Source organism: Geotrypetes seraphini, chromosome 7 (genome assembly GCF_902459505.1).
Source record: "Geotrypetes seraphini chromosome 7, aGeoSer1.1, whole genome shotgun sequence".
Lineage (NCBI taxonomy): Eukaryota > Metazoa > Chordata > Amphibia > Gymnophiona > Dermophiidae > Geotrypetes > Geotrypetes seraphini.
The window spans coordinates 68824607-68847447 of NC_047090.1; the positions used below are offsets into that span (position 1 = coordinate 68824607).

Genomic DNA, 22841 nt, shown 5'->3' on the forward strand with positions numbered 1-22841 from the left:
TCACTCACATACATATTGAACAGGATTGGCCCCAGCACCGAACCCTGAGGGACTCCACTTGTCACCTTTCCTTCCTTCGAGCGACTTCCATTAACCACCACCCTCTGGCGTCTGTCCGACAGCCAGTTTCTGACCCAGTTCACCACTTTGGGTCCTAACTTCAGCCCTTCAAGTTTGTTCAACAGCCTCCTATGAGGAACTGTATCAAAGGCTTTGCTGAAATCCAAGTAAATTACATCTAGCATATGTCCTCGATCCAGCTCTCTGGTCACCCAATCAAAAAATTCAATCAGGTTCGTTTGGCACGATTTACCTTTTGTAAAGCCATGTTGCCTCGGATCCTGTAACCCATTAGATTACCCCTCGAACCTTTCTTGAAGATCGGTGTAACATTTGCCACCTTCCAGTCTTTCGGAATCTTTCCCGATTTGATCGACAGATTGGCTATTAGTTGAAGCAGTTCAGCTATGGTCCCTTTCAGTTCCTTGATGACCCTCGGATGGATGCCATCTGGTCCCGGGGATTTATCGCTCTTAAGCCTATCAATCTGCCTACATACCTCCTCTAGACTGACCATCAATCCTGTAAGCTTTCCATCTTTGTTTCCAGCATATAGCCTAATGGGTTCTGGTATGCTGTGTACATCTTCTTCGGTAAATACAGATGCAAAAAATGTGTTCAGTTTGTCAGCGATTGCTTTGTCCTCCTTTAACGCTCCCTTTATTCCATGGTCATCCAATGGTCCCACCACTTCCTTTGCGGGTCATTTCCCCTTAATATATCGAAATAACGGCTTGAAGTTCTTCACCTCCTTGGCTATTTTTTCCTTGTAGTCTCTTTTGGCCCCTTTTACCGCCTTATGGCACCTGCGTTGATGTTGTTTGTGCTTGTTCCAGTTTTCATCCGTTTTTGATCTTTTCCATTCCTTAAATGAAGTTTTCTTGTCTCTGATCGCTTCCTTCATCTACAGTGAGCCACGCCGGTTCTTTGTTCCTTTTCCTCTTGGATCACTTGTTGATACGCGGTATATATAGATTTTGCACCTCGGTGACTATGTCCTTAAAAAGGGACCTAGCTTGCTCTAGCATTTTTACAGTGCTTATCCTCTTCTTAATCTTCTTCCCTACTATGAGCCTCATCCCTTCATAATTCCCTTTTCGGAAGTTCAGTGCCGTGGCTGTCGTTTTGGACCGATGTTTCTCCCCTGCGTCCAGATCAAAGTGGATCATATTGTGATCACTGCTTCCCAGCGTCCCTTCTACTTCTACATCTTGCGCCGGTCCTCATAGTCCATTTAGAATTAAGTCCAGAATTGCATTTCCTCTCATATTTTCCTTGACAAGTTGTTCCAGGAAGCAATCGCCTACAGAATCCAGGAACTTGGTCTCCCTACTGTAGCTGGAGGTGCCTAGGTTCCAGTCTATCCCCAGATAATTGAAGTCGCCCATGATGACTGCGTTGCCTCCCTTACAGTTGCGTTTAATCTTGTCTGCCATTTCTCCATCAGTTTCTTCGGACTTTCCTGGGGGTTGGTAGTAGATACCGATCTTCATTTCCGTTCCATTTGTTCCCGGAATTTAAGCCCATATAAACTCTAACTTATTTTTCGTTTCCAGGGTGTTCTCTCTAGTAGACTTGATTCCCTCTTTGATGTATAGGGCAATACCCCCACCCTTTTGTCCTACTCTGTCTCTGTGGTATAGCTTGTATCCCAGACGTTTGCCCAGTGTCCCAGGTGTTTTCCTCATTCCACCATGTTTCCGTGATGCCAATGATGTCAAGATTATCTTTTTGTGCCATAGCTTCCAATTCCCCCATCTTATTCCTTAGGATCCTTGCGTTCGTGTACATACACTTGAGTTTGCGGCCTGTTACTTTCTTGCATTTCCTTCCCTCTTGTGTCCCTTTCGATCTGTCAGGTTTTCTGTCTTGCCTATGATCCGGTGAGTCATTCCCGCAATCTTCCTGCATGGTATCCTCTGGGTATACCGTTTCCCGAACCATTGACTCTTGGTCGACTGTTGGCTTTCTCTTTCTTCCTAGTCTAAAAACTTCTCAATTTCTCGCTTGATGTTGCTTGCAAGTAGCCTTGTTCCATCTCCGCTGAGGTGGAGTCCATCCTTCCTGTATGGCTTGCTCTTTCCCCAGAACGTCGTCCAGTTATGCACAAAATGGAATCCTTCTTCCTCACACTAGCGCCTCATCCATGCGTTGACTGCTTAGGATGTAGGCATAGAAACATTCAGTAGCACAAGACACAGACTATTTATCACCTAATGGTGACACATCATGTTAAGGAGGTTTATAGACTGTTTGTGCTCTGTACCAAAAAAAAGAATTTCACTTCCACTGACTTCAGGTAAGCAAACCTTCAGTGAAAATTCTCTGGGCATTATTTTTAGCAGATCTTGTTTCTACACTGGACTCCTGAAACCTAGGTGGCCTTTATAGAACAGTTATGTGGCATATAAATAACATACAAATTTAAAGGAGTATATATTACTCAATTACTGGTAGTATCTTAACAACCAAATCAATAAATACCAGTTTATATATAAGTATTATTATAAATTCAATTGCTAAAATTAAATGATAACTAACAAAAATAGTGTATGAAAAGTGCTCAGAGTCTTATCTCTTGCATGCGAGCCACACTGAGATCAGAGAGGGACCATCATAACACTTTCATGTCCCTCTCTGATCTCAGTGTGGCTCGCATGCAAGAACCCTCTCTGATCTTAGTGTGGCTCGCATGCAAGAAATAAGACTCTGAGAACATAAGGGACATGAAAGTGTTATGATGGTCCCTCTCTGAAATAAATAACATAACATAAAATCAACTTATAGACCGCATAACCGTGAGGATCTATGCGTTTTACAAAAGATTAACATAAATCACAAATAAAACATTAAAAAATCAATTACCCAGAAATCTAGAGAATAAGTAGGTCTCTTTAGATGCCTTCTGAAATCCAAGTATGAGATAGATACAGAGAATAGTTGCTTATAATATTTATCCCAGAGAGCAGCCTGATATGACAATAGAGAACCCCATTTTGGGGCATTTGTTTGGCCCCAAAATCTCAGTTTATATTCGAGTATATACGGTATATATTATATCTCTCTTATTTGAATTTCAGTAGTATTAATAAGTATATATATATATTTTTAAATATCTTTATTCATTTTGAAGCCATAAGTGCAACATATTATACAATCATATTACACTGCAAAAGCACTTAAAATCAATCAAAATTGTAACCTATGACAAATAGATATATCACCCCCATACTCATATTCAAGAATTAAAGAATTAAAAATATTAAGTATATTTTTGAAACTGTTTCATGGTAGTCTCAGTTTACTGATTTTGACTTTGTATTGGGCTGTTTGCTTGTTATGCTGTTAACAAAATTGTAAGTTTAATGTTGAATTATCCCTGCTGTACACTACCTTGGGTGAATCTCTTCATAAAAGAGATTAAGAAATTCAAATAAATAAATGGTTCCACACTTAGCAGAGCCTTTTGTAAAATATTCAGAAAATTGAGAATGTTCCAACATAGATGTCTCAATGCCTACATAGACATGTTATTCAATAGGGATATTCACATGTACTAGTACCAAATAAAGATGCTCATTATGATGATCTGAAGTCCTAACCTGATACAATAAAAAGCTAGCAATAATTCACTTATAATTCTGGGAGTATCCTAAAAATGAAACTGGATTTAATTCATTACCTGATACTTTTTTCTTCAAAAACTTTTGTTCTCAGTTTCTGCACCATGTGATCCACAAGCTCAGACTCTAATATTCTCTTCTCTGCTTGTCTTTCCTTCTCAAAAGATTTCACCTATAATGAAAAAAATATGTAACAGCAATTAAATAATCTTGTACTATGTGTTTATAGAGACAAGGTTTTTCAAGAAACACAGGGCAGTCCATTGACAAGAGTCCAAGATTGTTTTTAGACATGCCTTTGATATATGCAGCTCCCATATAGGTCTAGATTCTGTAAACGGCACCTAAATCGTCCGGTGCCTAAAAAAATGGTGCCAACTGCTTGTCAATCATGTTTAGACACTATTTACAGAATCATGTCTAAAAACTTAAGCACCGGAATTGTAGGCCTGGGTTTTAAAGGCCTACATTTCATGCACCTAAGTTTTTAGAGAATTGAGCTTAGCGGTATCTAAGTCATGCTTCCCCCATAAAAACTTAAGCATTAGGCATCGCTAAGCGCCATGTGATAAGCACCTATATTTTATAGAATCGGGTAGGTGCCTATTGTCCAATTACATTTTTTTTCAAATTATTGAAGCTAATAAAAAGATTTTGCCTTTAGAGATTCTGACCCATATGGTATACTGAAATGATCAGATCATTCAGGGAACAAAGTATGAATTTTTGAAAGGATCTAGCCAGCTAGTTTTGCAGGTTAACTCACTTCTCGTCTTCATACAAAATGACCTTTCTTTACTCTGAACTAGTTACTGTTCTCTCTCCCAAGTCTGGCAGCCAAATCTTCAAAAGAATCCTTACCTGCATTCAGTAACCTCCTTCCTACACCCTCCATAAGCCCCTAGAAGCCAGATCTTCCAAAGAACCTTCCAGAATCTGTGAGAGCTTCCTCATTTAAAAAAACTGATCTCCATTCCATAGTTATTGCTGGAGTAGAAAGAGGGTAAGCATACTTAATCCTGCCTCTGAGATGGGTGGAAGCTAGAAGCTAGATGGGCTAGGGGTACAAAGGAGGAATTTAACAATGAAGAATTGAGGAGGGTGGTTTATTACCTAGGGTCCAATATTCAAAGGATATTGCACATTCAGTGGCAGCTGGTGAACATATAATTTCCTTATCTGTGCATTTTTAGACATATTGATTTTAACATTGTTCTCTGCTGCCACTGAAAAGTCACCTCAAGATTACCTATGGCTGTATGATGAGGAAAACTTTCAAGCCACAACTTAGCCAACTATATCTTGCGACTCATCACACTAAAAAAATTACCTGTAAACTACTAAAGCCTACATATTTATGTTTATTAAATGATTTAAATACCGTCTCTTGGAAACCATTGGAGAGGTTTACAATAGTTAAAAACAGAAAAGGAAAGGAGCTACAATAAAATATAGGAAAGCAAAACAAGAGGAGAAAAAAAGCTGCTGCTATCACAATAGCCCCCCAGATTTCTCAAGATTCCCCACAAAAAGACAGTATGAAAAGATGGGCCTTAAGAAGTGCCCGGAACTTCAAGTAGAAAGATTTTGTTCAGATTTCCAGAGGGAGAAAATTCCATAAAAAAAGTACAACAGAGAAAAATGCGGAACGATGATTAGAATTTAGTCATGTGAACAGCTAGAATAGACATTAGATATAAGTCCAGAGATCTAAGAAAACGAGCAGGTCAGAGGGAACAATGAGATTGGCCAGATAGTGTGGCATGCCAGATTGTAATAGTTTAAATGCAAGGCTTTCTGAATGATATGGTATTTGACCGGGAGTTAGTGGTGTTCTTTAAGAAGAGGAGTGATGTGATCATAATGTCATGCAAAAGTTAGCAATCTGATAGCAGTGTTTTGAACAGACTGAGGTTTAAGAACAGATGCTGGAAGACCGCTGTAAACAATGTTACAGTAGTCCAACTTTGAAGAGGTCAATGCATATAATATGGTTGCACAGCACATCACGTCTGTATTAGGATAAACAGATCATTTAAGCCAAAGAGCATTGAAACAAGACTGTTTAATCGAAGAAATGTATTTATTGAAAGAAAGTGCACCATCAATCCAAACTCATAGATATTTTAGAGAACTAACAAGCTGTATAGGAGAATCATATAAAGTGGGAGAGATCACTAGCGATGATATGGATCCTGTTACCCAGAGGTCTATGGTCTTCTCAGTGTTAATTTCAAAATATGACCCATCAGCCAGTTAGAGATCTTATCAAGACAGGATTGGACATTAGTAAAATCTGGGTGAGAAAGATTTAAAGTGTCATGGGATAGGTTCAGTTGTGGATTAGGAATTGGTTATCGGATAGAAAACAGAGGGTAGGGTTAAATGGTCATTTTTCTCAATGGAGGAGAGTAAACAGTGGTGTGCTGCAGGGGTCTGTACTGGGACTGGTGCTATTTAACTTATTTATAAATGATCTGGAAATCGGAAAAACGAGTGAGGTGATTAAAATTGCAGATGACACTAAACTATTCAAAGTTGTTAAAACGCATGCGGATTGTGAAGAATTGCAGGTGGACCTTAAGAAATTGGAAGACTGGGTGTCCAAATGGCAGATGAAATTTAATGTGGATAAATGCAAAGTGATGCACATTGGGAAGAATAACCTGAATCGCAGTTACAGGATGCTAGGGTCTACCTTGGGGATTAGCGCTCAAGAAAAGGATCAGGGTGTCATCGTAGACAATACGATGAAATCTTCTGCCCAATGTGCGGATGCGGCCAAAAAAGCAAATAGGATGCTAGGAATTATTAAAAAAAAGGGATGGTTAACAAGACTAAGAATGTTATAATGCCCCTGTATTGCTCCATGGTGCAACCTCATCTGGACTATTGCATTCCATTCTGGTCTCCTTATCTCAAGAAAGATATAGTGGCGCTAGAAAAAGTTCAAAAGAGATGATAGTGTAGCTGGTTTTAAGAAAGGTTTGGACAAGTTCCTGGAGGAAAAGTCCATAGTCTGTTATTGAGAAAGACATGAGGAAACTCTCTCTCTCCCTACCCCTGCTTTAGCATGTTAACGTAATAGTCTGTATGTTATGCTTGTAAATGTTGGACACACCCATGCCCTCCCATGTGCCTCCCTTTGTTCACACCCCTTTGGCTTGCTAAAACTACAGAATACAGCTTAGCGCCCAACTAGCACTTACCAGTGTAACTGTTAACAGTCATGTGCCTAATGGTAGTATTCTATAACTTATGTGAACACTCAGGCCCAGATTCTCTGTACATCGCTGATATTGGCAGCTGTCGATCACATGTCAGTCACATGACGGCACTGTAGAGAGAATCACATGCCCGGGACAGATAGGTGCCGGAAATGTAGGCCAGAGTTTTCTCCACCCCCATTTGTGATCCTCTGTTATGGGTATTATCAGAGGGCACTGAATGATGGAATAATGAAGTGTTGCATAGTAATGGAGTAGCTAGTGATTGCAGCAGCAGGCTGAAAATCAGGAAAACCAAGGTTCAAACCCTGCTTCTCTTAATGACACCTATTATGACCTTAGGCAAGTCTTAGGTACAACTTAGACTAGTGCTTTCCAAACTATGGGTCGCATTTGGGATGCAACCTGGGCGGGCCCTCTAGAAGTATCATTGACCTGCCCTCTGGGGTTTACAGCCACAGAATGTTTGGTAAGTGCTGAGGAATCGTAAATCCACTTGGATTGATAAATAACTTGTGTATTTGCTTGTATTGTATTGTGACCTTGGATTTGAAAAAAAGGGAAGTAGTTAATCTTAAAAAGAAAACAAACCCCAAATCCTAATAGTGTAAGGAAGATAAATGTTTTAAACCCCTGGAAGAAAGGCAGAATTAGAAAAGTTTGTAGAAGTTCTGGAGGAAGGTTAACTTGAGTTTACCTTTACATGGCTGCCTTCTTTGTCCGAGACAAGGGCAATGTACATAATGCTGGAGTTTCGGCAGTATTCCTGCAGTTCTTCCTGAGACTGAAGTATATGATGATATTAGTATTAAAGAAACAAAAGTATTGAGCTATAAAATACCTAATACTCAGACTCAAAGTTTAAGATAAATTGCAAGTCTCTTTGTATGTTGTACTATTCCAAAGCAATAATACCTGTACAATATTGCTCTAAATATTCCCAAGTTAGACATTCCTCTCTAATTTCACAGATTTTCTGAGCACCAATGTTAGGAATGATCATTTAATAAATAACTATACCAGAGTCATTATGGAGAGGTAATTCTATAAAGAAGGTGCTGACATTTAGGCACTATAAACATAAATAAATGGCCAGAATACTGACCTGCTTAAATGTATGGGTGAACATATGTGCATAGATGCCAATATTTCAGCCTCCAGAGGAAGTATAGGGGGAAATTAAATACTGGAGAGAGGGGCAACCATCTTTGAAGGGAATGGAGTTGAACAAGGATGGTAGAGGTCGACAAGGGGGTCTACTGTTCTTTCTGGTGATGGCCTTGGCTCCGACATTAAGGTATTTTTCTTTTTTTTTTGTAAACGTGCTTGAAAAATAGTGAAGATCTCTGCTATAAAGGAAAAGTAAGCACCTACTTTCCTCTGCAGGCGAGATTTTAGATAGTGATCTATGTTGCTGCTTAGTTTTGGCATTCTTATCTCACGTTCTTCTGAAGAACGTGGGCAAAAGAAAAGGTCATACTTGGATTGCAATGGGGCCCTCTACCACGACTCCTTTGACTGGACCATTAGATGGATTCGTTTGTTGAGGTCTAGATACAATTACTGCTCTGGAAGGGCAGCCAATAAGAGAATGAGAGTCGGTGTCTCTCCAGGTTTCATAGATACCTTTTTCATCTGAAGAGTGCATATTTTCTCTGCCCCCCCATCCATATTTGGAGATAGCGAAGTACAGAATCCAAGCTTGCAGGCTGAAGCTGGATCAGTTTTGCCTCTGAAAGAGGCCTGTTTGCCACAGCAGCCCATTGAATTATGGTACTATTGGTGCCTGTGCAGGTGAAGACTGCTAAGGCTGGAGAACAAAAAGTAGAATCATCGACGGGCATTTTGATTGGACTCACTCTTGAAAAAACATAGATTTAATTATTACTTTGGAGACTGTATGGATTTGTCAGTGATAGTTTGGGTAAAGTACTGTCTCAGTTCTTTAATGAGCAAGTTGCAAAGTTGTCATCTACCTTAGATTGACAATGGACTATATAAGAACATAAGAATTGCCACTGCTAGGTCAGACCAGTGGTCCATCGTGCCCAGCAGTCTGCTCATGCGGCGGCCCTCTGGTCAAAGACCAGCGCCCTGAGACTAGCCCTATCTGCGTACGTTCCGGTTCAACAGGAACTTGTCTAACTGTCTTGAATCCCTGGAGGGTGTTTTCCCCTATGACAGACTCCGGAAGAGCATTCCAGTTTTCTACCACTCTCTGGGTGAAGAAGAACTTCCTTACGTTTGGATTCTAAACTGGCTTTTAAATCACAGATTTGCCGGGTTATTAAAAATAAGGTTAGAATGCTAAGAAAATGAAAATCTCTGATTTTTGCTCTGTAGTATAGAATCTTATTTTGAGTGAACTTGATTACTGCAATGTTTTGTATTTAGGGCACTGCAGATGATTCAAAATGCTGTAGCCAAACTTATTTCTTGTTGCTCATGCTTTCAGCATTATACCAAATTTGTGTGATTTATATTGGCTGCCTATTGAGGAAATAATTTTTGTTGTTTTTTTTTTGTTCAAAGTGTTTTATTGATTTGGTGTTGAAACATGAATCCAAACATTATCTATTAACAGTATTGAAAATACATGTGCCTAATCAGGCATTTAGATCTGAAACATCTGCTCATTTGAATATTCCAGCTCTGGGAAAGGCACATTTTGAAGAAACAGGTACAGTTCCTTTTCAAATTGTGGAAAAACCAATTGTTTATTAGAGATTATGGACTTGACACATACAAGGAAAATGTGCAAAAGGTCTCATTAAGTATAAGAATATGGTTGAGAATATGAATATGAATCTTATTATAAATATTGATATGTTCATAAGAAGATTGCCTTTGTGGATATTGTGGCGAGAAAAAAGTTATCAACAAATTAATATGTTGTTTAATATGGATCCTCGGATGGCTGACCTGAGCTTAATTACATAGCTCAGTCCTACTGCCCAAATCTTGATACGACCATTTCATGACTTATCAATCTTTTTTTGTATGTTTCAATTTTTTTAGTTAAAATATATTACTAAATTTTTTAAAATGATATTTCAATCTATACCTTCAATTTTTACCGCTTCCACTTCATAGATGCTTTGCTCTCCAAAAAATATGACTCTTTTACTTATCTTGCATTTATACTCTTATCTAAGATGCTTTTCCATTCGGGTACCTAAAACATGATCATGTTTCAATGCTTCTTCATCAGGGTCAAGGTTCCTTTTCCATGCAATCATGTTTCCCCTTCAAACTGTTCTTAGCAATTCAAGTTTGGTGGGGCTAAACTTGAGTTGCTAAGCGGAGAGGATAGGAAAAAAAAGGCAGACTGTGTGCGCCAATTAGTTTTTATCTACTACCATTTGATACGTTTGTATGAAATCAATGAAATATAATCCTAGATACCATTTGTACAATGCCAGCAATGATTCGATAGGTAGCTTACAATAGTCACACAATTCCAACTATGAGTCTTTAGTTACCTGAGACCAGTCATACATAATCTCAGCTGTGATTCCTGCATTCCAGAGCTTCTGAATAATGCCGATAGCCCGGCCCATAGACATCTGCCCAACACTAACAACCAGAAGGTCCGTGCAGCCAACAGTAACCTGCAAGACAAGGCAAAGTACAGTACCAGGTAGCTATATCTCTATGCATTCCAGAGCTCATAAACAAAATGAAGGTAGGGCTCGATTAACATTATATTGGGCCCTAGGCAAACAAATATATGTTGGGCTCCCCACCATGGACCCCCTCCCTCCCATAATTTACCTCTTTTGTCACCTCTTGCCATCCTCGCCGCCCCATCCACCCACTTTTATCCTCTCCCAAAGTAGTAGTGAGACGTGCAGAGCTTAGCTATAGTGACACCAGCGGTAATAGTTTATGAGTCAGCATGAGGATTAGGCAAGCACAAAGAGGCTTAATGGTTAGAGCTGGTAAGTTCCAGGAGAGAAATTCTGAGCCAGTCTTTGATTTCTGATAACCCTATCCTGGTTCTTTATGGGTCCTGAAGGGCTGATTTCAATTGTTGGTATCAGGGACCAATGGCATAACCATGAGGAGAATTCAGGGGCCTGAATCCCCTTGCTTTGGGCTCAGGTCCCTTTGAAAATTGCAGCTCTAGCTGAATGGCTTGTAGTGGTGCCCAAACCCTGCCATCCAAAGAAGTTTGCTCTTCAAACCCTTACCTGAGTAGTGGGAAAGTCAGTACCATGCTTCACTCCAGCACATGCTCAATTAGTTTGCCTTTGTGAATGACAGAATGAGTCTGGGATGCTGAGCGTGAAGAAGGGGAAGAGAAAGGGAATGGGCCTAGTAAAGACCAAACTGAGGATATATGCTTGGAAGGCTAACTCAATCAATAGCTCAGCAGCTGTGCTGAGGAAGAGTCAGAAAAATTTAATCTGTGTGTTTACAAGCTTGTGTGTCTCTGGCATGGTAAGTACATCAGATAACTGTTTTAACAAATATAGATTTATATAGTACTATGGAACAAAATGATGTCCAAAAAATGGCATAAAGTGGCACTTGGATGTTTTTCTAGCCAAAACTCCAAGTCACCATTTTCAAAACAGACTTTCTAGACGTTCTGCTAGGCTTTTTGTCTGCAGTGTGTCTAAATCTGAAGTGGGTGTGTTGGAAGCATGCTATGGAAGAGGTTTGGGCAGACTTAGCACTTAGGATGTTTTGCGGCGATAATCAAACTTTTACAAAATGTCCAGGGCACAATTTGGACATTTGAGGCCAGATCTATTTTAAAAACAAGGGCCAAGAATATGTAATTTGGTCTAAGTTGGGGGGGGGAATGGGGGTGGGGGGTTTGGTTGCTGTGTACAGTTCTTGGGGCCGCTGTGAAGCAACATGCATGGCCCTGATTCATGACTGTTATTGGAAATTCAGTAAAAATTATTGCAAAACCAAAACAAAACCCAAGGGCCAAAAGGTACTCAAACTGACCAGATGACCACTGGATGGATGAAGGCAAGGACCTCCCCCCATGCTCCCCCAGTGGTCACCAACCTCCTCCCACTACCAAAAGATGTGAAAGAAACAGTACATTCCAGCCTGTATTATGGCTTCAGATGGGCATGCAGACACATCTGATTAGAGCAAAGGGGCACTCTAGGGGGTTACTGCAGTGAACATCACATTAAAAAGTTGAAGATACATATACTATATTCCTACTAATATGATTAAAGCTGATGAAGAAGGAAATTTGTTGGTACAAAAAGATTTGACTGCAATTTTGGAGGAATCCCTTTCCGATGTAAAGGAAAGGGGGACCCTTTTAGTCTCCTTTGTATTTGAACAAGTCTTAAATCATATAATGAAACTTTACTTTCGGAACTCGCATCAGGATCTTTCTGGACAAAGAATCTGGATTTATCCGGATGTATCCAAGATAACACAGGACCACAGAAAAGAATTTTTTCCTATGTGTGAGGAAACAAAAGAACTGGGGGCATTATATTATAGAACATAGGTATTGACTGAAATGTTATATTTAAAGTGTTACATGAAAGTTAATCAAGTGTATATATACAAATTTGTATGATTTCATCTGATACACTTGTTGTAACATGTAAAAATGAATAAAGAATTAAAAAAAAAAGAAAAAAAGAACTGGGGGCATGTTATTTGATAGCATACCCCTGCAAATGTTTGGTTCGTTATTTTGGGACCAAGTACACTTTCTTTTTACCATCACAATTGAGAGCCTTTTTGGACCTTAAAAAGATCTCTGGAGATTAGTTGTGATCAGCTGGATTTAAGAAATATGAGGTTGTTAAGCATAGTCAGCTTTCCACTATTAGTTTTCTTTTAATTTTCTCCATGAAATTTAATGGATCTCCCTGGTAATTTGTGGTCTAAGAAAGACAATAATTTGTATACCACTAATGATGTTATTTTCTTTTTCTTTATATTTTACGTTCTGTATTTCTGAAACAAGTGTATCACTTGCGAAATATTATAAATTAATAAAAATTAAATTTAAATTTAAAAAGTCGAAGGTACACATTTCACCATAACTTGCTTATATTGTATGGTGAGACCTCCAAAACGTACTGTATCTACTTGTACACCACAATAGCCTTTATGCCTGCAAGTAGGTTTGGGAGGGCTCACCATACAACATAAGCAGGTTATGGTGAAATGTGTACCTGGGAATTTTAATGTGATGTTCACTGCAGTACCACCTAGAGTGCCCCTCTGCTCAGATGTCTGTGGCTGCTTGTACATCCTAATGCAGGGGTGCCCAATACGTCGATCGCGATCGACTGGTCGATCGCTCAGGCAACCACAGTCGATCACAGAGCCGGGTTCCCTTCCCTTCTTTTTTTTCCCCTCCTGACTGGCCCGCCTCTTGAAGAATGCCGGCCAATCAGAGTGCTGGCAGGGTGGGATGAAGGTCGGTGGAGGATGAAGTTTAGCGCACTACAGAAGAAAGAAGCCTGTTGAGGTAAGAGCCGAGGTTTTCTTAGTGCTGCCCAATTCGAATTGATTCACATCGGGTGAATCGATACGATTTAAAAAAAAACAAAAAACCCAAAAATCAGCCTCCCATTTCTGTGATTGACCCTCCCCCCTAAAGCAGGATCTGCAGCGCTGCCTCTTGCTGGCTGGCCGCCGCCGCAACTGCTTTAGGGTCAGTCGGGAAGTCAGCTCGTTCTGTCCCCGCTGCCCTCCGGGACCCTCAGGCTGTTGCTGCTGGTGGAGGAGGAAGAGGAGTCCTCGGCGCAGAGCAGGCTGCCGGAGACGGCGGTGGAGGGACATAACACACTCTCGTCCTTCTAGCGGTGAACGTGCTTGAAGGAGTGGGGAAGGGAAAAGTAGGAGTAGACGGGCTTGTGCGGGTCGTCGGTCGGGTTTAGGTAGCAATCGGGAGGGGTGCTAGTCGTGGAGCTGCTGGCCGGGGACATGTTGATGTGGGAGGGCAGGGAGGAACATGCAGGCCTTCCGAGGGTACAGTGCAGGCCTTCGGGGGGGGGGGGGGGAGTTGCAGGCCTTCAGGGGGGACAGGGGTAGTGCTGGCCTTCAGGGGTGGAGTGCAAGCCTTTGGGGGAGGGGGGCTTTCCCTCACTCCCTCTATTCTTCCATCCTATATCCCAAGTTCATGCTCCCCTCCATTCTGTGTCCCAATTCATGCCCCCCCTCCCTCCCTCCTTCCTTCCATCCTTTGTTTGAAGTTTCCTCCCTTCCTTTTATGTCCCAATGTGCCCCTCTTCCTCCCTTCCATGTCCCAACACGTCCCTCTTCCTTTTCACCACTTGCCTCCCTTCCCACAGGCTTTACCTCTTCTGGCCGGTTCCCTCCTCCCTACTGTACTTCTCTTCTCAAAGCCGCAACCGTGTGTCCTGCACGCGGCCCACAACTGACCCGGAAGCCTTCCCAGCAGATAGGAAGGCTTCCGGGACAGCTGCGGGTCGCATGCAGGATCCACGGTCACAGCTTTTAAAAGAGAAGTACGGCATGGAGGATGGAGCTGGCCAGAGGAGGTAAAGCCTGTGGGAAGGGAGGAAAGTGGTGAGGAGGAAGAGAGGGTGTTGGGACATGGAATGGAGGAAGAGGGGCATGTAAAAAGGCAGATGACAAATAAAAAGGAGGATGAGGGGCATGTAAGGACACGAAAGGGAGGAAGAGGGATGCATTGGGACAGGAAGGGAGGAAGAGGGTTGCGTTGATACATGAAGGGAGAAGCAGAACCCTGGTTTGTAAGTAAAAGTCTGACACAAGTCAGGCATTCTTAAACTGGGGATTGCCTGCAACCTGCATTCTTCTCCCCCACAGTCCAACACAACTTACACAGACCAATATGAATAACCAGCACAATTCTATTTATATATTCCAAAATTGTAACTTGAGCTCCTGGGCTTTTTTTTTTTTTATGCTAGTGAGAAACAACTAGGTAGTGCACTAATTTTCCATCAGGCTCAGAATGCCAAGTCTTACCGGTTCATCCATGGTAGACAGCGCGGTTGATATTTTATCAATAGCTATACTAACACCAACAGCAGAGGGAACAGGCCCCACAGTCTCAGGTGCTCTGAACTGTGGAATCTGGGGAAAAAAACCAAAAAGACTAACACTAGAAGCTCAAAAAATAATACACTTAATGGCGATATCATAGCAGAACTGTTTTAATGGCTTCTGTCTGGGCCTCTTTCAGTGGCTCATACACAGACAGCAAATAGTTCAAAATACAGTTGTTAGAAGAGCATTAAGGTACTCTAGGGAAACGAATACATCTCAGATGTTTTGCTTATTACATGGCTCCCAACTTCTAGCACTCACATTTCAGGTAATAAGAGGCAATAGTCTCCTCTATAAACTACATTGGAATACTCCCCCACATATTATTATTGTCAATTCAAGGGACTTTATTACATGTTTCTTCTTTCAAAGAGGTAGGAAGTTCGAAAGTGAGAACAAAGTTCATCTCTGTAATGGTGCCTTCCTTACAGAATGTTTCTTTGTGAAATCAGATTGGTAATTAAGGCAATAGTATTCAGCCTGCAACGCATAGCCGTTTAAAAAAACATTCTGGCTGTTGTAGGCTCTTAAACCCACAAATTCTGGTTGTTGTAGGTTTTTTATACCCACAAATTCAGGGCTAGGTAATGCTGCTGAAAATGAGTATGGAACTGGTGAGCAGGACTTATCCTGGTTAGAACCATTTCTATCTGGATAAGTTCTGCTGAATATCAACTTTAATATTCTTACCAAAAGAAGATGAAAACCTGGTTCATCTCTAGAACTGGGATTGTCTGTGTATTGATGCCAAGTCCTCAAGGGCCACCACAGGACAGGCTTTCAGGATATCCCTAACTAAAATGTATAACTTAAATTCTTAAAACCAGCTATTAAATATTTAGTACAAACAAGTATTTTCTTAATCAATTCAATTTTAATATTATCTCCCACAAATCATTTCAATACTTTTACAACTTATCAATGCTTAATATATTAATAAATATCAGAATAATTTAGTCAGTGAACCTAATCCCCATCAACTCACATTCACTTCCCAACTTTCACACACATACACACAGCCTAAAGTTTTGGTTATACCTGCTGTACGCCTATGTCTAGGTCGGCCCACCTCCCGCCCTTTCCCCTCCTCTAAAACTCGTCTTTTCACTCTATGCGTTTAGAGGCAGGGGAAAGGCCTAAGCTGGTTTTAGATACATCTAAAACCAGCTTTGGTTATGGGATCAGGTTTTTTGATCGTCCAAGAATCCATTTAGGCCACTTTGTAGATTTTTTTTTTTTTATTATGAGCCCTATAATGTTTTAGAGTTTTTCCTTTTTATTTATTTATTAGCTTTTATTTTTAGAATGTAATCTGTATCATATTAATTCATAAGTAGATGCAAAAGTGACCTCTTAATCTATTAAAATGGCAGGCTTGAAGGGAAGGGAATAGATTTTGGATATAGCTCATGTCTTTGTTAGTTAAAATGCAAGGTATATTACATTCAGTTAGAGAAGATATTTTCTTGTCCTCAGAGGGCTTACAATCTAAATTTGTATTCGAGGCAATGGAGGCTTAAGGGTTGTGTCCAAGATCAAAAGAAGTTGAGTGGGCTTCCATGGTCCTTAGCCTGCTGCTCCAACCATGAGGCTTTGTAGCTGTTGTCGAGTTAGCAGGGTTATGACTAATAGCATGAGTCAAAGACTAAATAGGGGCATGATGAATTAGTTGAATGCATAGGTTTTTGAATCATTTGATCTGCTTGATGATTCAAAGGCTTTGTCTTTAAGTGTTTTCCAAAGGAATGTCTCAAATTTAAGGGATAAATTTTTAACCGCATACATGCATAAAAGGTATATGTATATTTAGGTTTTGAAAATGATTTTAGGGAAGTGATGTGCATATTTTCACCCTAGTCTGTACCATACACACATTCTCCAAGTAAACTTGTATGCCTACGTTCCTATTTTCAGAAGTATGCAGATAAAACTTTACTCCTTCCAAACCTCATCCCCCACACAGAGATGCCTCACTCAGTCCAGATAAACATATGTGCAGTCTTGTAGCTTGGATCAAATGGGCCAAAGGCAAAAAAATTAAGATGCCCCTCTATAATACCATCTTTCCCAAAGTAGTAGGGATTGGTGAGGAGAGGGATCCCTTCTCAGAGCCCCAATAAACACAATCTTCAAAAGACCTATACAGAAAACTTATCATAATGATAGAAATAGAAAATGCAAGATATAAGATACACATTTCTTAAAGCTGACAATTTATAATTAATAAATTCTGAAAAACTCACTTTTCTAGCTTTGTTGTCCGAGTGTTGCCTTGGTCCAAGGGTCTCTTTTCTGGTGGGTTGGGGGGGTTCCTTAGCTATCTTTTCATGGTCTCCTGTCGTTTTGACATTTCCTTTCTATGTCTACCATCCATCTTTCAACTGCAACCCTATCCATCCTGTCCAGCATATACCTTCTGTGTCCCCAGTTCCTATCCTTCTCCCATGTCCAGCATCTTCCTTTTCAGTGACCTAACTTCCCTCCATATTCACCATCTTGCCTGTATATCCTTATATTCCAGGATCACCCCTCTGTGCTCCTATCCCTCCCCTTGCCTCTGTCCCTATGCTCCCCTTCATGCTCATCATGCAAATGGAAGAAAAAATAGCTGACACGGTAAAACAGGGAGACAAGACATTTTTTTTAGATATATTAGTGATAGGAAGAAGTGCAAAAGTGGCATTGTGAGACTCAAAGGTGAAGGGGAGGAATATGTAGAAGCTGATAAAGAAAAGGCTGAATTGCTTAACAGATATTTCTGTTCTGTGTTCACGACTGAAGCGCTGGGAGTGGGACCGCAGAAGACAAACGTGAATAGGGATGGAGGAGTAATAGACCCTGATCGATTTTCAGAGGGTTGTGTTCATGAGAAGCTAGCTAAAATAAAGGTAGACAAAGCAATGGGGCCGGATGGTGTACATCCTAGGGTGCTGAAGGAACTTAGGGAAGTTCTGATAGCTCCACTGACTGACCTTTTCAATGAGTCTCTAGAGTCAGGAGTGGTACCGGAGGACTGGCGAAGGGCGGATGTGGTCCCTCTCCACAAAAGTGGATGTAAGGAAGAAGTAGGTAATTACAGGCCGGTAAGTCTGACTTCTGCTGTAAGCAAATTAATGAAAACAATTTTTAAAACAGAGAATGGTCAAGTTTCTGGATCCTGTGGTTTACAGGACTGGAGGCAACATGAATTCACTATAGGTCTTGTCAGACAAATCTGATAAATTTCTTTGACTGGGTGACCAGAGAATTGGATAGAGGATATGTGCTAGATGAGGTGTATTTAGATTTTAGCAAAGCCTTTGACAGTGTTCCACACAGATGTCTAATAAATAAACTGAGTGTCCTTGGGATTATGTCCCAAAGTGACAGGCTGGGTCAAGAACTGGTTGAGTGGAAAGTGACAGAGGGTAGTGATCAATGGAGATCACTTTGAGGAAAGGGATGTTACCAGTGGTGTGCCTCAAAGTTCTGTTCTTGGGCCTGTTCTTTTTAACATTTTTATAAACGATATTGCTGAAGGATTGTCGGGTAAGATTTGCCTCTTTGCAGATGATACCAAAATTTGCAATAGAGTACACATGCCGGATGGGGTGAATAACATGAAGAAAAACCTGGCGAAGCTTGAAGAATGGTCTGAAATTTGGCAGATAAAATTTAATGCTAAGAAATGCAAGATCATGCAAAAACCAGATAGAACGGTACAGATTAGGGAGTAAACAGCGTATGCATGCGACAGAAGAGCGGGACTTGGGTGTGATTGTATGTGATGATCTTAAGGTGGCCAAACAGGTTGAAAAGGTGACGGCGAAAGCTAGAAGGATGCTAGGTTGCATAGGGAGAAGTATGGCTAGTAGGAAAAAGGAGGTATTGATGCCCCTGTATAAGACTGTGGTGAGACCTCATTTAGAATATTGTGTACAATTCTGGAGTCCGCACCTTCAAAAAGATATAAAAAGGATGGAGTCGGTCCAGAGGAAGGCTACTAAAATGGTGCGTGATCTTTATCATAAGGCGTATGGGGACAGATTTAAAGATCTCCATCTGTATACTTTGGAGGAAAGGCAGGAGAGGGGAGATATTACAGAGACGTTTAAATACCTACGTAATGTAAATGTGCATGAGTCATGTCTCTTTCATTTGAAAGGAAACTCTGCAATAAGAGGGCATAGGATGAAGTTTAGAGATGATAGGCTCTGGAGTAATTTGAGGAAATACTTTTTTACAGAAAGGGTGGTAGTTGCATGGAACAGTCTCCCAGAAGAGGTGATGGAGACAGAGACTGTGTCTGAATTTTAAAGGGCCTGGGATAGACACGTGGGATCTCTCGGAGAGAGAAAGAGGTAATGGTTACTGAGGATGGGCAGACTGGATGGGCCATTTGGCCTTTATCTGCCATCATATTTCTATGTTCTCTCTCTTATGTTCTTGTCCATTCCCACTGTCCAGCTTCTCCACTCTCTTTTCCTCCTGCACTTCCCACTACAGGGTCAGCATTTCTCCATCGTGCACCTTGACTCCCCTCCCCCTGTGGTCTGGCATCTTTTCTTCCTCCTTCCACTAGTCCAGTATCTCTCCTCATTCTCTGCCCCTCCCCAGCCACCCCAGTACAGTCTCTCTCTTTCTTCCCTTCACTCCCTCAGATCCAGCATTTCTTTCCTTCACGTCCTCCTTTTCTGGTTCATGTCTCTCCTCTGCTCTCTTCATCCAGTATCTCCTCTCCCCTTCCCAATGCAGGCCTGGAGGGGCTAGACTTAAGCAGGAATAGCAGGGGAGGTATGTCCCCATACCCTCCGCCCTCCTTATTTTAGATGCAATGTTTTTATTTAAAATTTAAAGAAAGTTTTACAGACCAACAAACAGGGAAACAATAGAGCATTGTACAAATCACAAATATCCCAAAATCTCCCCCATTCTCCACCCCCCTGATAACAAACACCGAACCCCCAGTTAAGCAGTGTCAGTGAAACTCTAGGTGCAAAAGTACAAGGTCTGTCATTAGTCAAACTACACAGTGACATAGCAACAGGAATAGAATAAACAAGCAAATCTGGATCCATACCAATATTACTAAGACCATGGTGGCCATCTGAGAAAAGAAATCCCAACTTAACCTCCCCCCTCCCCTCAATAACTCTGCAGCATACAAATCCCTCTCAAAGTTAACCATAGTCTGAAAAGCAAAAGAATCCTAATGATTCACAAACCAATACTTATCCGGAAGCCTGGACTCTTATAGCCCTGGAGATAATAGAATCCACATCCTCCACCCTGTCCCTCCTTCCCCCCCCCCCACCCCGAGAACAGTCAGCACCAAAATAAAATTATATCCTCACGGGTACAAAGTAATTAAATAAGAGTCCCAGATAAGCAAAAATTGTTGATGTCACTTCATGTGACACCCCCCACTCCTACTTTAAAACAGAGTTTTTCTACAGAGAGCTCAGGGCAGTGGTAGTGATTTACATAGTGAATTCTTAAAGGAATAGTCAAAAGAAATTTGGAGAATTTGGTTCTTTACCTTGAGTATGAGTGTCTAGGTCTTTTCTATTATGTTCTGGAATTCTTTTTAGTATTTTTCTTTCATTTTATTATTTGATCGTATATACCACTATGATCTCCCTGAAGCATAGTAATATAGCAAATATATAAACAAACATAAGTATCTGCCGCTGACCCTGAAGTCTCTCTACTGTGTCATGGCTCCTTAAGACATAACTTCCTATTTCTTCAAGGGCAGGATGCATCAGAAAGCAGGCTCCAGGGTAGGCAGCAGACAGCCTACGTGAAATCACTGTTGCTGCCCTGAGCCCTCTACAGAAGATACACATTTTCAGGTTGGGGGGGTCTCAGAGACAGGGGAACATATTGGGCCACTGGGGGACTCCCCCAAACTGGCCTGGCAGAGCTCCACAGTCGGCCCTGAGGTTTGACATCTACACCGCCCTCCTCTCAGATTCAGCATTGACATCTATACCCCCACACACTCAGATCCAGCATCTTTCTCTGCCCCCCCCCCCAGCTCTATCGACCCACATCCTGCCTCCTCTGATATAACTTCCCATGGACAGGAAGTGGCAGAGGAAAGGCCTTGGAGGGGGCCAGCTGTTGTTTTCTTCACTGCCCTGCTAGGCACTCACTCCACATATAGAGGACACTGGGGTGGAGGGAGAAGGGAGCTAAAGGGACAGAGGACTGAAGAGGAGGGGTCTAGACAAATGGAGGACCACTGAGAGAGTGGGAAAGGGGCAAGACAAGGACTTCAAAGGGGTGGAGGAGGCTAGAAAAATGGAGGATGATAGGGGGAGGGGGCTAGAGAGATGCAAGACTTGACAGGGGGAAGAGGAAGGGAGAGATGGCAGATTTACAAGGGAAAGAGGGTTTCCACTGCAGTTAATCCCTACCACTAGGCCCACAAACAAATTATAGCTTTACCTGAATATCAGAAAGGGCAATTAAAAAAAAAAATCCAATTTCTGCATGTTAAACATAGTTTTACTCACAGTAATGTTTTTGAAAATTGCCCTCTATTTAACGTTTCTATTATATCTTCTGTTTTAATTTGACTTTTATACCCTTCTGGGAAATGCTAAATAGCTACGTTTGAGTAATATTGTAAAGCACTGCACTGCACTTACCAGGTGATCATATCTGCCACCAGCTGCAAGTATCTCTGGCACAATCCTTTGCCGGCGTCTGATGAATGCTACAAATTGAAAGATAATACCACTGTGCTGCTGCACCTTGTAGACCAAGCCCAGATTGACAATTACCTGCAAAACAATATAACTATGTCATTATGTGTCTCTCACACAATCTTTTGGAAGTGCATGTGAAATGAAAGTGCTCTTAAGATGGTATCTGTGCCTAGAATATTCAAGTATGTGCATAAATTAGTGTATTTTATAATCTATGCACATAGTTTCAAATTCTACACTCCACTCAATCTCCGGCTCTGAACATGCTTACTGGCAAAGTATATGCCATCATGTAATTGCACATACTTTCAAGAAGGTCAGTATTTTATTTTAGTTTTTTCAAGTTATAGGTTTTTTGTTTTTTTTTTAAACTTTATCAAATTTTTGAAAATACAACCGCATATGCACAGAAGATCTTTAATCAATAAAGGATGGGGAAATCTAAATATATTCAGCTAGAGGTCTACTTGGAAGACTTATATAAATAAGAAAAGAGTGAGTTCTGCCCCCTGAAGAAGCTAAGTTTGTCCTGGGCCGTTTTATGTTTTTTTTGCTGCTTCAAGGAAGGCCAGGGCTATGGTGACCTTCCCCCTCAGATTGACTTCTGTGAAATGTTAAAAAGTGAACCAAAGATGTTGGCCTTATTGAAGAGGATTGTATCTCTAGAATACCTCCTCCTCTGTAAGTTGTAAAAAAAACTCTTATGGCCGAAACATACTATAGGACCTGTTCCTAGTATATTCTGCGCTGTAGCTGTGCCTGGCCCCAACTCTGGGCTCGCTGTTGTCTCCTCTACATCCTCCTTGGCAGTACCCTTCTCTGCTGGATGTTCAGATGGAAACATCAAAAAATAAGCGTAACTGGCTATTCAAACTGCTATACTAATTGTGCTATACAAAGTATGGGCTGTGCTTGAGGTTGCCAAAATTACCGCAACGACTGAAATCCTCATTATTCGGATTCAATATCAGGATGGCAATAGGGCTTTCAAAGTCATCGATATCAATGATTCCAACAACTGTATATCTGGCTTCAGTTCATCTCGTTGCCTCCTTAAGTGGTGTAGTTTGTCTATTTACTTCTATATCACTTGTCCAGAAAAAAATACTAGTAGACAGCATAAATTCTTTTTACTTATCATTTTAATGCAGTGTCTCTAGTATGCCCCGACAGTTGTTTCCATTTGACCTCACTTTTTC

The 22841-nt window shown here is 41.1% G+C and overlaps 1 protein-coding gene across 1 annotated transcript in view; it reads right to left on the reverse strand.

Annotated features, from left to right (window-relative positions):
- Window positions 1-22841, reverse strand: part of EIF2AK4 (eukaryotic translation initiation factor 2 alpha kinase 4) — a 271684-nt gene that overhangs the window by 36395 nt on the left and 212448 nt on the right. Inside the window, exons 29-33 of the mRNA XM_033953235.1 lie at window positions 21583-21717; window positions 14867-14974; window positions 10393-10521; window positions 7608-7694; window positions 3743-3855 (exon numbers count right to left, since the gene is read on the reverse strand). Coding sequence (XP_033809126.1) covers window positions 3743-3855; window positions 7608-7694; window positions 10393-10521; window positions 14867-14974; window positions 21583-21717 — 572 coding nt within the window. The remainder of the gene's footprint in view (window positions 1-3742; window positions 3856-7607; window positions 7695-10392; window positions 10522-14866; window positions 14975-21582; window positions 21718-22841) is intronic.